The sequence below is a fragment of the Podarcis raffonei genome, chromosome 13 (assembly GCF_027172205.1).
Source record: "Podarcis raffonei isolate rPodRaf1 chromosome 13, rPodRaf1.pri, whole genome shotgun sequence".
Lineage (NCBI taxonomy): Eukaryota > Metazoa > Chordata > Lepidosauria > Squamata > Lacertidae > Podarcis > Podarcis raffonei.
The window spans coordinates 29,257,874-29,273,827 of NC_070614.1; the positions used below are offsets into that span (position 1 = coordinate 29,257,874).

The 15,954-nt window shown below is 40.2% G+C and overlaps 1 protein-coding gene and 1 pseudogene across 1 annotated transcript; both read right to left on the reverse strand.

Moving 5' to 3' along the window:
• Window positions 1–800: 800 nt before the first annotated feature.
• On the reverse strand, window positions 801–3,564 carry LOC128400340 (olfactory receptor 14J1-like). The gene is made up of 2 exons (XM_053362491.1): window positions 3,493–3,564; window positions 801–1,781 (listed from the first exon to the last, which is right to left on the reverse strand). Exons 1-2 carry the CDS (start codon window positions 3,562–3,564, stop codon window positions 801–803), a joined length of 1,053 nt encoding a protein of 350 aa, XP_053218466.1.
• A 5,557-nt stretch (window positions 3,565–9,121) lies between these two features.
• On the reverse strand, window positions 9,122–11,434 carry LOC128400341 (olfactory receptor 14A16-like; annotated as a pseudogene).
• Window positions 11,435–15,954: the final 4,520 nt, after the last annotated feature.

Here is a 15,954-nt window from a genome sequence, read left to right on the forward strand (position 1 = left end):
CTTCCCCGATGGTGCCAAATTCAAAAAATAAATTTTCTTTAGAAATCCAATTTCCGTACTACTCACAGGTTGTTACTTTTAGAGTCCAATTGTTCACAAGAAGAAGTCAGTGCTCTCCGACCATGGCACGCGGCTTCACTCCACAGGAGGAGCAGTCGACTCTCAGCACCGCACCGCTCACCCCGTCCCCCGTTCCGAAGCCTTTAAAAAGGCTCCTTCGCAGGTCGGGGGGCGCAAATGGTGCCCGCCGAGTCACCAGGTTCACAGGCTTCAGCGCCTGTGATTTCTAAGGGTCCCCGCATCGCCGCAGCGGCAAGACCCAGCTCCTGTAGAGCCGATTCCTTCTGAAGCTCGGAGGGAATCCACCATTAGCCGATCGTGCTAACCCGGAAGTCTCCCCTACATTTTATTTTGAAGATTCAAAACAACCACATTTTCTTTACGTGGCTAGGAAAAAGAGATTAACTGGAAGAACATGACATCGTTCCTAATTGCTTTCTGTGTTTTCTAAACATTTATATTTATTTGGAGAAAATGATTTCAGATGGAGGGTGCTTTAAAAAGGTATATGGGAAAACTGGTGTAAAGTGAAAAATGGGAAGTTTAGAAACTTTAAACATATGTTTCAGAATACAAGAAAGTTAAGAGATTCACTGGAAGATAATAAAATAGAGATAAACTAACATGTAAGTTGCTAAAGGTTTATACCGTATTTTCTTGTAAGGACATAAGATTTCACAGTGGTAATTAAAAACAGGAAAACAAACATAGTGGTAATTAAAATGAGAAAAATTGCATTATTATTTCCTTAAGAGCATTGATGATTGTGCAAAAAAATGAGCAAAAACGTTGGAAATAAACTTCCATAATGCTAATTTCAGTTCCCTATTCCTAATGCTATAGATTAGGGGATTCATGACTGGTGGCAACATGCAATAAAACACTGAAAGTACAAGATCTATTGATGACAGAGACTTAGAAGTTGGCTTTAAATATACTAATGAACCAATGAGAAAATATAATGATGTTACAACAAGGTGTGGCAAGCAAGTTGAGAAGGCTTTTTCCTTTCCCTGGGCAGAAGGAATTCTTAGAACTGCCCTGAAGATCTGAACATAAGAATACACTATTAGAACAATATAAATGAAGGCCAGAGAAGCAGCAACACACGTATTCCAAAATGCAATGAGATATGATTCAGAGCAAGCAATTTTGATTAACTGTGGAATTTCACAGAAGAACTGATTGATGTTATTGGAACAAAACTCTATTGTGAATGTACTAGCAGCGTATGATGCAGAATACAGAAGCCCAGCAATCCATGCACCGATTGCCATTTGGATACATGCCTTTCTATTCATGACAGTCTCATAGTGCAGCGGGCAGCAGATGGCAATGTAGCGGTCATATGCCATAATTCCAAGGAGGTAAAAATGAGATCCAGAGAAAAGGACAAAGAAGAAAACCTGACAGATGCATCCATTGTAAGAAATGGTCTTGCTGTTCATCAGGGAATTTGCCATGGATTTGGGGACTGTGACAGATATGGAGCCAAAGTCTTGGAATGCCAGATTGGCTAGAAAGAAGTACATGGGTTTGTGAAGCTGAGCACTGTAAGAGATGACTGTGATGATGATGAGGTTTTCAGTGACAGCGATCAGATATATGATCAAAAATATAATGAACTGAAATGTCTCCGATCCCTGAGTATCAGAGAATCCATGCAGAATGAATTCCACCAATCCTGAAGACTGGTTTAACATTGTGTGAGTGTGTGGTACCTGCAAGGAGAAGACAAATCCATTTTAGAAAGGAGGCGGAGAATGCTTTAATGCATGTTCCCCAATATGATCGTGTGGATTGACTTAAGTAAGCAATAAACAATTGATTAATAAACAATTCTTCAGGTTTTTTTTAGTTTTAAAGAAAATTAAATGGCATTAAATTGCAAAATAGTAAAGCAGTCAATATGAAATATAGTGAAATGCTTTTTTCAAGGAACACTGATAAAATCATCAAAAAACAACATTTTTATCAAAAAAATATAACATTAAAACAGCAAGTCTGGGCATATTTCATTGAAATAAAATGATTTTTAAAAGCCATTTAAAATAGTCCACTGAGGGCTCTTGTCCAGAATTATGTCATTAGGCAGGGAATTCCTAACTGCCCAGTGATCCTTGGACATAGAAACTTAATGTAATAAAGAACTGTAGGGGCTACCACAGTAAAAGTCAGTTTCTGTAAGTGTAGATTGACTATTATGTGTCACCTGTAACACAGCCAATTCTGCAGACTGAAATAGTTGAGTGGGCATGTATTGGTAAACAAATAAACAAGCTCTAAACCAGGGGTCAGCAAACTTTTTCAGCAGGGGGCCAGTCCACTGTCCCTCAGACCTTGTGGGGGGGGGCAGACTATATTTTGGGGGAAAAAAGAACGGATTCCTATGCCCCACAAATAACCCAAAGATGCATTTTAAATAAAAGCACACATGCTATTCATGTAAAAACACCAGGCAGGCCCCACAAATAACTCAGAGATGCATTTTATATTAAAGGACACATTCTACTCATGTAAAAACACGCTGATTCCCGGACAATCTGCAGACCAGATTTAGAAGGCAACTGGGCCGGATCCAGCCCCTGGGCCTTAGTTTTCCTATCCATGTTCTAAGCTGTAAAAGGCTTAACATACTATTTATATTACTTTGAAATTCAATGCTGCCACCAAAATTTCGCTAAATTGAACTTCAGAAAATGAACCTGCAATCTATCTTCCAGGAGAAATATCTGAGAGGCTTGAAGAGAAACTAGGGGACCATTGACTTTATTTATCTACAAGAGCAGCACTGTCCCAGTTTTTTTTTTTTTTTTTGGTGTATGAATGTCTTGCTTTTGCTTAATCTAAGTGGAGGTCTGAAATTCTTACCCCCACACCTGATATGAATCCACCACTCGTCCTTTCACTCCCAGAGGCAAGAATGAAAAGCAGGCATCAGTTCTCAAAATGATCCAAGTAACCCCAATGATCATCAATCTTTGTCCAAATCAGGTTTCTGAGATGCACAAGCAAAGTGGGACTTCATGGGAGAGGTGCCCCGTTTTCTTCTTCCAGTGTGTGCATGTGTGCTTCTGCTCATTCTGCTAACAGGAAGCCTAGAATCATGCCTTCCCAAACCTGAATAGAAAGAATACAAAGCAGACATCAATTTCCAACATAATCCAAGTAATGCTATCTGTCATCTTTAACCGTCTTTGTCCTTGCCATGTTTCCAACATCCATAACCAAAGAGGGACTTACTCTGGCCTGTTCTCTTCTATGTGCAGGCAAGAATATTCCCTTTATTGAATGAAATTGTATCATTCTTGGTGACATGGTGACTCTTCTGCACACCTAATCTTTGCAGACTCTGGACTAGATAATCAATAAATAAATTGTGATAAAACTTTATTTCTATTATGTAGGTCACCAATAACTGAAAAGACTTACCATGCTGTTCATGGGCAGAGATTGCATAATTTTATCTGCTTCATTTTCATACCTGATTGAGATCTGTGGCATTTTTTCCTGGGCAGCCAATGTGATTTGCCCTTTCAACGTATCACATCCTTCTCTCTCCACAGCTGTTTGAGAGGTGATACTGTTCTCTGTACTGGCAGAAATGTAAAGGAGAAGCTGCAATGGATATTTATTTCCACCACTCCCAGGAGTCTAATCAAACTCAGAAGGAAACACTCACAGGTATTTGTGGTATATGTGTGTATTTTACTGTTTAAATATAGAAACATTCCATGTTCCATGATAAAAGGTCATTTCTGGCCAAGCAATGTGATTTGCCATTTTCTCTGTGGATCACATCCTTCTCTCTCTCACTGTTCTCTGTATTGGCAGAAGTAAAAAAGAGATACTCCAGTTAATTTTACCCATATTTATTTCCTTCACTCCACATGAGTCAGGGGTTCCAACTTGAATAAAGTATTGTGGGGGCAAGGCACATAAGCCCCACCCCACATAATCAATCACATGGTACAACATGCACACAACTTTTGAATGGCAATGCCCATTAATTTTGGGGGCTCACATATTTTATTGGGGTGTTTGTGTGAAAGGACTTCAACTCCTAGAGTTAGCTCCTTTGACATGAGTCAACAGTTTTATGCAGCAGCAGCAAAAAAGCTAATATTATTCAAGGCTGCAACAGCTTTTTGTCTACTAAGAAGGAAGCATATTCCCACCCACCTCTGCTTTAAAAATCACTTCAACAAGTTTGAAAATTTTTCAGATATCCCATATTCTGTGTTCTATTACCATCTGGACTCATAACCTTTTGTAGGGTGGAAAACAGCTATTGATCACCTGTGTAGAGTAATCAAAAAAATTTATTTTTTTTTAAAAAAATTTTTTTTTACTGATTTTCTTTCCTCATAACAAATATCCAATATCCTTACTAAACATTCATTTTCCGATTTCCCCCCTCCCTATTGACTTCCCTCAGCTTCCATTTCAGTTTTGTTACATCAAATGATACATTCTGCTGTTTATACATAATACTATGTTATCACATTGTTATACTTCTTGTTCTCTGTAAATAAATTTGTAAATGTTTATTTAAATCCTGCCAATGAGTCCATTTTTTTTGTTTCTGCAAATATACTGTAAAAGGTTCCCATTCTTTTTCAAAATCAGTACTGTATTGTCCTTTTCACACAGTTTGCCCGTTAACTTTGCTAACTCTGCATAGTTCATCAATTTTCTTGCAGTCGGTCTTTTGATGGTACTTCTCCAGCCTTCCAATTTTGGGCTATTGAAATTCTAGCTGCTGTTGTAGCATAAATAGTGTCCGTTTTTCTTTCGGCAACTCTTGTCCTAAAATACCTAACAAAAAAGCTTCTGGTTTTTTAACAAACATTATTTTAAACACCCCCCCCAGTTCATTATATATCATTTCCCAAATGTTTTTAATAACGAGTAATCAATTAAAAAATTGGCTGGATCTCTAGATCCAAAGGATGGCGCTCGGTAGCTCAGGCACCATGCAGGCCTGATTCCCACAAGCAAGACATATGCATCACTGGCTGAATGTGATTGTCCTCAGACTGATGTGAGTTAGTGGAGATGGCCCCATGTGGAGTAATCACTCAGCAGATCAAATTTTGGCGTAGAATTGGACAGTACTAGAGAAGGGAATATCTGCTTTAGCCTGGAAAGGCAAGAACAAGACTACTTTTTATTAACTCTGTGAGGGCACATTCACTCAAGTTCTATGCTTGATCACCTCCTGCATCTCACCACAGAAAACAGCCATTTGGCAGGGCTGCTTTTACGAGGCCAACACCAACACACATCACTATATATATATACACACTATTTACAGATGTTACAAGTAGTCTTTGCTCTCTGAGCCCAGAGAGGGTTCTTTGCTGCAAAGTCCTTGCTGTGTTAAAAGTCCACAGCCAAGTCCTTAGGTTCAGTTGCTTGCACAGTCCTGCAACTTCTCTGAGTTCTCTGAGTTCTGAAGTTTGGCAATTTCTCAACTTCTTCCTCAGACAATCTCTTCAAAAAGTCTTCTTTCAGACCCACCGTTCCAACATATTGCAGGAATTGTTGAAGGCTGTCTCCTACCACAAGCCACACCTGAGCCCTTTTATGCACAAAGTTACTTCCCAAATCTGTTCATTAATACAGGTATCAGTATCACAAGATGCCTGTAGGTGCACTGTGGGGAATGAATGATCTCTGCTAGTTCATGGAGAATTAACCTATTAACTGTATTCCTTAACAAACATATTGGCAGTATCCGTCTTACTTTGGGTGCAATAACAGCACCATTTGCTGATCTGCCTCATAGCAAGCTGTTTTGGACTGAGCCTGATTAGAAAAAATATATATTTGCAATAGTTTCTAATTAGCAGGTGCATTTTTTTTAAAAAAGATAAAAATAATTTGCTTGGAGAAATAAGGATTCAGATCACAACCAGTTACAGATAGGTAGCCGTGTTGGTCTGCCATAGTCAAAACAAAAAAATTTTTTTTCCTTCCAGTAGCACCTTAAAGACCAACTAAGTTAGTTCTTGGTATGAGCTTTCGTGTGCATGCACACTTCTTCAGAAGAAGTGTGCATGCACACGAAAGCTCATACCAAGAACTAACTTAGTTGGTCTTTAAGGTGCTACTGGAAAGATCACAACCAGTTTCACACACCCTTTTTGAACGACATGGAGAAAGATGGTCAGACAGCTTTTCTCACACAGTTGGTTAGAGTGTGGTGCTGATAATGCCAAGGTTTCAGGTTTGATTCCTGTATGGAACAGCTGAATATTCCTGCATTGCAGGGGGTTGGACTAGATGATCCTCTGGGTCCCTTCCAACTCTACAATTCAATGATTCTATGAGCTACATATGGGATGTACACAGGCCACAATATTTGCCATTTCACTGTGTGATTTGTTTTGTTTTGTTTTCAAACTGTTTCCGAGTTACCCTGAACTCTCTCTATATTGATCTGTGTATTGAGTTCCATGCCACTCTGTTTAAAATGAATCTGTGTGTTCTCCATTCAATATAATGGGAAATCTAAAAATGCATATAGCCTTTTCCCTGGAGGATTTTTACAAACACAGCAGCCTGTTCAGGGTGGAATAAGGCCGCCAGATTGCCAACACTTTGGTCCAAAAGCTTTTTGTGCAGAAACTAAAAGGGATTCACTTTGCTTCATTTCACCTAGAATGCTAACAGCTGGGTTCTGAAGACCTATGGACTGCTAAAGCAGAGCACTTTAAGATCTGAGTGCAAGAGCAAAGTCCCTAGTAATAAATAAACATGTAACAATAACAAACAGGTGGCAGCAGATAGCAACAGTCAGAGAACCAACAGCAACCAAAAAGCCACAGCTAAGTAATCAATACAGAAAGATACATTTTAAACCTTAATTTTCAAAGCAAAGTGCTATTCCTTATTAATTAATTTCATGAGGGACACACATCCCTCAAGGAGCTAAGCAAAATTATTGTGGATACAAACATTCCCCAAAGGGATTCATTAGAAGAAAATGAAATAGTTTCTAATTAGGAAGTGTGTTTTCTAACTGTTTGCAGCTTTGTCAGAAGAAACAATGACTAAAAATAATGTCCAGTTTCAGACACATTTTTAAAACTTAAGTGAGCAAAACCCAGAAATGTTTGGTTTTATTTAAAAAGTATTTATTCTATAATAGTTTTAATAAAATATTAAGTAAATGTCAAGTGCCCCCCCCTACAATCCAGGAAAGGGGATCTGGATGGTCGACCAGATATGCTATCTCCCTCTCCCATCATGCTCCAAGTCTTACAGGTGGACAGAGCTTCCCATCTGTCAAACATCTTCTCATCTGTCAATCTCAATGGCATCCGGTGACCCTTTTTTGCCTGCAAGGGTCTTGCAGACTCCCTTTTCAACATGGTGTCTTGCACAACAACTTGAAATGGGCTTTTGATTATCTGGCAGCATTACCTTTCATAATGCTTTGCAGGCACCCTTGAAAACCCCCTTGTGGCTGAGCAAGATTTCTACCCCTCAAGTCATATCTGAGGTTAGATATAGGTTAGGTGAGTGTGTCTTTGCCAAAATGGGATCAAATAAGGAGGCTTGCTGAGTAATAGCTGGCTAAGAATTTGGGGAAAAGACTAGCCATCAAATTCCAGAATGCCACTTTCAGTTCCTTATTCTTAATGATCAATAGGTTCATTACTGGTGGAAACATGCAATAGGACACAGAACTCATGAGAGCCATTGTTTATAAAGACCCAAATGTGGGCTAGGCAAATGAACCACTTATGAAATATAAGTATATTACAATAAAATGCAATTTTCAATGGCATTTTGCTTTCTCTGGACAGAATGGATTCATAAAATGACCTGTAAAATCTAAACAGAAGGAAAAATGATTAGAACAAGAACATTCCACAGACCCAACAATTCAGACAACACATAATAACTGTGGAATTCCATAGACTACTATTGACACAGAAATTTTTTCAGACTATCTCCCATGTATGCTGTGGAATAGAGCTCTGCAGTCCACACACTGATTGCGTTCACCTATGTGCAGAAGGTATTCTTTGAACTATCCTTAAGATCTGGACATAAGAGCAACTATTAAAGAAGGAGGACAAACCTAGACAGCATCTTAAAAAGCAGAGACATCATCTTGCTGACAAAGGTCCGTATAGTTAAAGCTATGGTGTTCCCAGTAGTGATGTATGGAAGTGAGAGCTGAACCATAAAGAAGGCTGATCACCGAAGAATTGATGCTTTTGAATTATGGTGCTGGAGGAGACTCTTGAGAGTTCCATGGACTGCAAAAAGACCAAACCTATCCATTCTGAAGGAAATCGGCCCTGAGTGCTCACTGGAAGGACAGATCCTGAAGCTGAGGCTCCAATACTTTGGCCACCTCATGAGAAGAGAAGACTCCCCGGAAAAGACCCTGATGTTGGGGAAAATGGAGGGCACAAGGAGAAGGGGACGACAGAGGACGAGGTGGTTGGACAGTGTTCTCGAAGCTACCAGCATGAGTTTGACCAAACTGCGGGAGGCAGTGCAAGTGCCTGGCATGCTCTGGTCCATGGGGTCACGAAGAGTCAGACATGACTAAACGACTAAACAACAACAACAATTAAAGAAGGGTTATTAAGGGCCATGGTCTGTAGATTAATTCATTATATTTGTCCCTTTTACATCTCTGTTTGTTCTGTTGGTTTCTAGCAATCCAATGGGATTTGTCATTTTCTCCATTTATCACATGTTCCTCTCGCCACATTTGTTTGGGAGGTGATCACATTTATTCTTCTTTCCATTAGCAGAAGTGATGTGGACTGAATCCCTATATAGTTCTTTCACCTCCACAAATTTAATCAAGTGAAATAATTTCTAAGAAAGAAGTCTGAAGATTTACTTGCAAGATTTCAGACAAGTGCCAAGTTCCAAAATCTTTTTATATGTAGAGGAGAAATGCTGTCCAGCTTTAAAATAATAATAATAATAATAATAATAATAATAATAATAATAATAATATTTACAATTTTAGAAACATTTCAATGAAATTGAGGGAACTTTGCAGATACTAAGACCTGTCCACTAGTCAATGACAACTGGGTAAGAACGGAGTGGAAAGATTGGCAGTCAGCTTCCAGAATGCCATTTTTAGTTCCTTATTCCTAAAGCAATAGATTAATGGGTTCATAAGAGGTGGCAACACACAATAGAACAATGAAGCTACAAGATCCATGGTTGATAGGGACCTCGATGTTGGCTTTAGATAGGCAAAAGAACCACTTATGAAATATAAGGATATTACAACAAGGTGTGGCAAGCAAGTTGAGAAAGCTTTTTTCTTCCCCTCAGCAGAAGGAATTTTTAAAACTACCCTGAAAATCTGAACATAAGAAAAAACTATTAATGTAAGGTAAATAAAGGCCACAAAAGTTCCAACCCAGACAGCAAAAAATGCAATGATATATGAGTCAGAGCAAGCAATTTTGAATAGCTGTGGAATTTCACAGAAGAATTGATTGATATCATTGGTACAGAACTCTATTGTGAATGTACTTCCAGTGTATATTGTGGAATAAAGAAGCCCGATGCTCCATACACTGATTGCCATTTGGATGCATGCTGTCCCATTCATCACAGTCTCGTATTGCAGTGGATTACAGATGGCAACATAGCGATCATACGCCATGATGCCAAGGAGGAAAATGTGAGATGCAGTGAAAAAGACAAGGAAGAAAACTTGACAGATGCATCCATTGTAAGAAATGGTATTGGTCTTCATCAGGGAATTTGCCATGGATTTGGGAACTGTGACAGATATGGAACCAAGGTCTTGTAATGCCAGATTGGAGAGAAAGAAGTACATGGGTTTGTGAAGGTGATGACTGGAAATGGTAACTGTGACGATAAAAAGGTTTTCAATGGCGGCCATCAAATAAATGGCTAGGAAAGTAGTGAAATGAAATGTCTGCAACTTCTGATCATCAGAGAATGCATGCAGAACAAATTCAGTCACTCTTGATGATTGGTTATGCATTGTCTGCTTCTTCAGTGGCTGTAAAAAGAAGACATATGCAGTTTAGAAAAAGAGAAGATGGAAAACGTGCTGATGGAGACATGCCAAAATGCTCAAGTAGATTGAATTAGGATATTAGGTTCTTGCTGAGAATGTAGTGCCTTAGAGAAGAAGGAAGTCCCCTACGTGGTCAAGAAACTATCATTAGACCTGGGGATACCTATTTTGCAATTCTTGCCCAGAAATTAGCCAGGTGGGTTTGAGCATTGCAGAGTGAACTAGATCCTAAGTGGCTGTTCTTTCTGCGCTATTCCCAACAGAGGCAGTGCTTTCTTATACAAGTTGGCAGTTGATACATGCCTATGGAAAACTCTCCTCTAGTAGAATTCTGAATGAAATTATGTTTTCCCTTCCAAACAAATTATTTGTGGAATTTTAAGATATGCTACACAAGTTTTGAAAAGGTTGCCAACATTTCTCACTACAGCACTACTCTGCGTTGACAGAGCTATAATTTGGTTGTCACATCTGACTGTGGAGCACTGTTCTGAAACAATTCATTCTCAGAATGAAAAGCAGAGTTGAACACGACTGTAATTCATGTATCGCTTTCCTTGCAGCTAGGTAATTTAATATTTTATTCAATGTTCTTATGAGGTGCAGGTCTTTAGACGGTAAATGTATAATATATCACCCAAAAGTGATGCATTTAGCACCACTTGGTTTGAAGGCCCTTCTGTTCATTCTTCTGCATGGAAGCCTGAAGTTTTGTCTCAAAGTCCTGTGCTGATGGCACCACTGCCACTTTTTAATTCCAGAAGCAACAACATCAGATCCCATCCCATCAGATCCCATCACAATCCAGCTAAACCCTGTGAGCCTGATCAGTCTATTCCTTATGGTTCTGACATGCACAAACAAAGACGAATTGCTGAATTGCTGCCACTGTCCTGTTTTCTTCAATTTTTTTTGAGAAATGAGTGTGCACTGGTAGAAATATTTTCTTTATCAAAGCCCCAGTTTAGATGGTGGCTTTATACACACCTAACCCCTGAAGATATTTCTTGAGAGTATTCAAAGTATAATGAACTTCTGATACAATCAATCAAATTGGTAACAAATAAGATAACTGAAACCACATGAACTTACCTAGCTGTGCATGGGTAGATTCTGGGTTACCTAATCTTATTTTATTTCTCTCTCTCCATCGCTGATCATGCAGTTCATTGGTGTAGCCATCCACCAAATGTGAGCTGCTGTTTCCTCCATTTATCATGTTTTTCTCACTCTGTCTGTTTCAAAGATGATCTGTCTAATTGCTCTTTGCATTGACAGAAATGAAAGAGACATGGCAATGAAGTTTATATTTGGTTCATTCATTCCCATGGGTCTAATCAAGCATTGAAATAAATATTTAGAAGTGATTATGTGTGTTCTGTTGGTCATATATTAACTGGCAGTTGTTGAAAGACAATGTGGCAAAGAACTTTATCAATATTTGCCTCTTATAGCTCTTCAGGAGCTTCACTCCCAAGAGGCAACTCAAGCTGAGAAGAGAAGATTCTGTAGGGGTGGGGGTGGTATGTGTACTCATGGGAGAGGGAACCTATTTTACTGTTTGATTTCCATGTGATATATGGTTATAGAAGTCTGAAGCATGCAGCTTCATTTCAGATACCACATGAATGGCTGTTGAGTGAATATTCACATATTCACTTAGTCAGTGGTTTTCAACCAGTGTGCCATGGCATCTTGGGGTGCCTTGAATTATAATCAGGGGTGCCACAGGCAACACCGGCCTCTGTCCCTCTTTCCTTTCCTCCCTCCTCTGATGTCCGCTCGCATCTCTGCCTCCAAAAGGCTTGCACAGCTGTTTGTTGCAGCAATCTTGACGACAAGCTCTGTGGGCAAATTGTGCCTCTGGGGCTGGCCAGAGGGTGCTGGTTGCCAGAAGCTGATGTGGCCCCAGAATAAGCAAGCAAGAGGGCGAGGGAGCCCAGCCAGCCAGTCTGTCAGCCCTTGCTGTTGGGAATGGACAAACCCCTGTGGAACAGTGTGAGGAGGCACCTCTCTCTGGGGCGGGGGGAGGCACCTCTCTTTAGGGCAGGGGGGCAGCTCAGAGACCAGGGGTGGCAGCAGTGGCTGCCAAGAGGACTCCCAAGGAGAGGGTAGAGGAGAGGAGAATGAGGGAACACTCCACAATGGAGGGTGTTTAAGAAAGAGCGAGGGGCTGCCACCTCTGCAGGCAAGGGGTGACATAACTGGGCTTCTGAGTCCCACAGGGGTGTTGCAGAAAGAATGTAGTTGGTCAAGGGAGCCATGGACTCAAAAAGGTTGAAAACCACTGACTTATGTCACTTGATTGGTTTCTCTGTCTTTTACACCATCTTGACACCTCTGGTCAATCCTTATATATACAGCCTGAGGAACAAAGAGGTGAAGATGGCCCTGGGGAGAGCTATCAGAAAGTGGGCAAATTACTTCACATTGTAGGCTTCTTCAAGCTTTGCTGCTGTGAGGAAGCAACATAGATACAACAGTACTGCAAGCCCACACCTTTACCTCACCTCCATGGCATTTTTTTGGTAGCTCCCATGTTTAGTTGCTACTTTTGAAATGGGGTCATTACTGTACACATGGAGGCTCCTTGTGTAAGGCACATGGTTTGTTGTAATGTGGATTTGCATTCACAGATGTGGGAGACACAAATATCTAAGTGTCTCCTGTTAAAATGGCTTCAGAGGGCACTTTGTAATGTGGTTAAGATGCAAATGTTCAATAGCATTAAGATGTAATGTTGTGAGACATGCATGGAACTTTTTAATGAAGTACAGTCATACCTCGGGTTACATACGCTTCAGGTTACGGATGCTTCATGTTACAGACTCCGCTAACCCAGAAATATTACCTTGGGTTAAGAACTTTGCTTCAGGATGAGAACAGAAATCATGCAGCAGTGGCGCAGCAGCAGCGGGAGGCCCCATTAGCTAAAGTGGTGCTTCAGGTTAAGAACAGTTTCAGGTTAAGAACGGACCTCCAGAATTAATTAAGTTCTTAACCCAAGATACCACTGTAGTGATTCAGGATGACTCAAAATTCACATCCAGCAGATGGCAGCAGATTTTACCAGCAATCTTGTTCCTGTGGTTTGACAGCACATAACAAAATGAGCAAGGAGTCAAAATCCCCACCCTATACTTTTGTGGTCTTGTGTTTTCATCAGGTGTCTCTATTAAGTGGATTCTATTTTGGATCTTGCTGGGGTTGGATGACTTATTTTGTATTCATCTTTGGCTATTACTTAGGGTTGCTTTTTTTGGCAAAATCACAAAAGAATGCAGTTTGTAAGCTATTTTCAAGGGAAATTGGCAAAAATGGTGTATGGCAACCTTACTATTTCTGCAGTCTTTTGCCTAAAGCTACTAGGAAACTGAGCTAAAATTAATCAGTGTCCAACCAGAAACTGTGTGTGTACAACAAAGAACTTGCGTTTGTGAATTGCAATGTAAAAACTCAGCTTTGGGCTCCATAGAACCATTCACCATAAATTTTTAAGAATTGGATGCAGGGGGCATTGTCAGGGTGCTGACGGCAGCTGCAGCCAATTCCCAGGAAAGCAGTGTTCTGTTTATTAATACAAGCTACAGAGACAAATTGAAGATGCTCCATGATGCCTAACGTTGCCTCCAGTGAAGCTCCACCCCTTCTACGTTACTTCCCTATTCATCGCTATTCATCTGACTCCTCCTCCTGCCTCCAATGGTGGCTGGTACGTGACAGTTGCCTCTGAGCTCTCTGTTCTCTATCCTCATTCAACTGCTGCTCAGGCTGTGCCAGTTGAATGCTCTCCACTTCCCCCTCCACCTCTCCTATTATTTCCCAACTTTTGCCCTCATCTCCCTCTGAGGTATGCCCTGTGCCAAACCACTCCTGGAGGTCTATGCTATCTGCCTCTTCCTCCTCTCTAGGCAATGCCTGGGGCAACGGTCTCCACCATTTCCTCTCATCTACCCAGTCCCTGACAGGGGTGAAAATTCCCAAAGGATCCAGGCTCATACTAGGCTGCAGCAGCATAACAACTGGTGGTGTATTTTTGAAGAAAGCTACACCGTACTTCATGGTAGTGGAACTCTTCATTCTACCCACAATTCCCTGGGAACAACACAACTTCCACACAGAAGTCTCTTCAGAATGACATTATGTGTGATGAAGCATCATTTCCAGAGCATTGTCCATATATAATAATCTTAATAATAAGCACTAATCAATCTTTTTGTTTGGTTTTTCCAAAAAAAGTGACCGAAAGTGATTTACATAATGAAACAAAGGTTAAAGCAAAGTATTGTTGCAGTCTACCACCATCTCCAAATGGTGCAAGATTCCAAGGGTTCCAGGCACTTACCAAGGGTTCGTGTTTCCTTTGGAAGTGAGGCACAGAAGAGACTAGGGTATCTTTATGAAATATGGTTTATTTAAATAAACCACCATTTCTTCAGCTGCTGGCTGCTCCTCCAGCATGTTCACACATACAGTACCTCCAATTCCTCCTGCTGCACCCCTTCTTCCACAGCAGGCTCCCAGAGAGTGGCAAAATCAATCAGCTGCAGCTTCTCAGCCCCAGTTAGCTCACCCTTCTGAGGCACTTTCCTCTTTGCATCTACACTCTGGACCGCTTCAGCTTGCTGCTTTGCTTCTGACCCAGATCACTACAAAACTCTAGGGAGGGAGGGGGCCCACCCATTTCCCATCTCACACCAAGGCCCTTAATCCTTTGTCCTCTATTTTATTTTTTCAAAAATAGTTTATTTGACAAACAACAGTAACTTACACGACAATCCACCATACGCCACAATATACAACACTGCACAACAATACGGTATGTACATTACCAATCAGAAATTTTACCTATATCTGTTTTACAGAACGATAAGAAGAAAAGAGAAAAAGAAAGAAGATTAAGAAAAGGTTAAGAAAAAATAAAATTGACTTCCGATTAAACTCATTGTACTGTTACTTATTTTGTTGTTTTACACACAGCATCATATTATTATTTTGCTTTCCTAGTTCTTATCAAAAGAAATTTATTGTTTGTCACCTTTATTTTACAAGAATCATTCAAGGTCTGCCAGGAGATTTTTGTTGTAGTAGTAATTTTTCAAATAATCTTTGAATATATACCATTCTTTATGTACCTTCGGTATCAGATACCCTCTAACTCTCCCTTTCATCATAGCCAACTGTAAATATTCTATCATTTTGACCTGCCATTCGGTTATTGTAGGGATCTTTTCGCTTTTCCAATTCCTTGCTACCAGGATCCTATTAGGTATAATGTCATGAGATTTTTTTTATATTTTTTTTAGTGTTAGACCACTCTTCATGTATGCAACAACAGCAGCCAGGATCCTAATCCTTTGTCCTCCTAATGGCACATCACCCAAGTGATCATCTCATCAATAGCCTAGCCTGGCTTATATTTTAACACTTGCTGGATCCAGGGTTTAGAAGACTATTCACTCCCTACTCATAACAGTATTAAAAACCAGAATGAAATAAAAACCTAGAGATCTAACTCAACCAAGCTGCTATTGATAAACAAAAGCAAGCAAATCATACATCGAATATCCTCCATTTTACCTTGGGTAAAATAGAAATGTATACACCTGACACCTAAAAATAGATAATTGTGGTACCACATGTGGCCCCTGGGGGAGCATTCCACAAGCAGGGAGCCACCACTAAAAAGTTTCTTCTCATTTTTGCCTCCTTCCACACCTCCCTCAGAGGAGGCATGTGGAGAAGAGCCATATGATTTCACTTTTTAAAGCCTGAATTTAGTTGTGGGTTTTATGGGCTTTTCAGGAAGTGCAGGCAAGCCAAAAGAGTGCAGATTACCAGAGAAATGA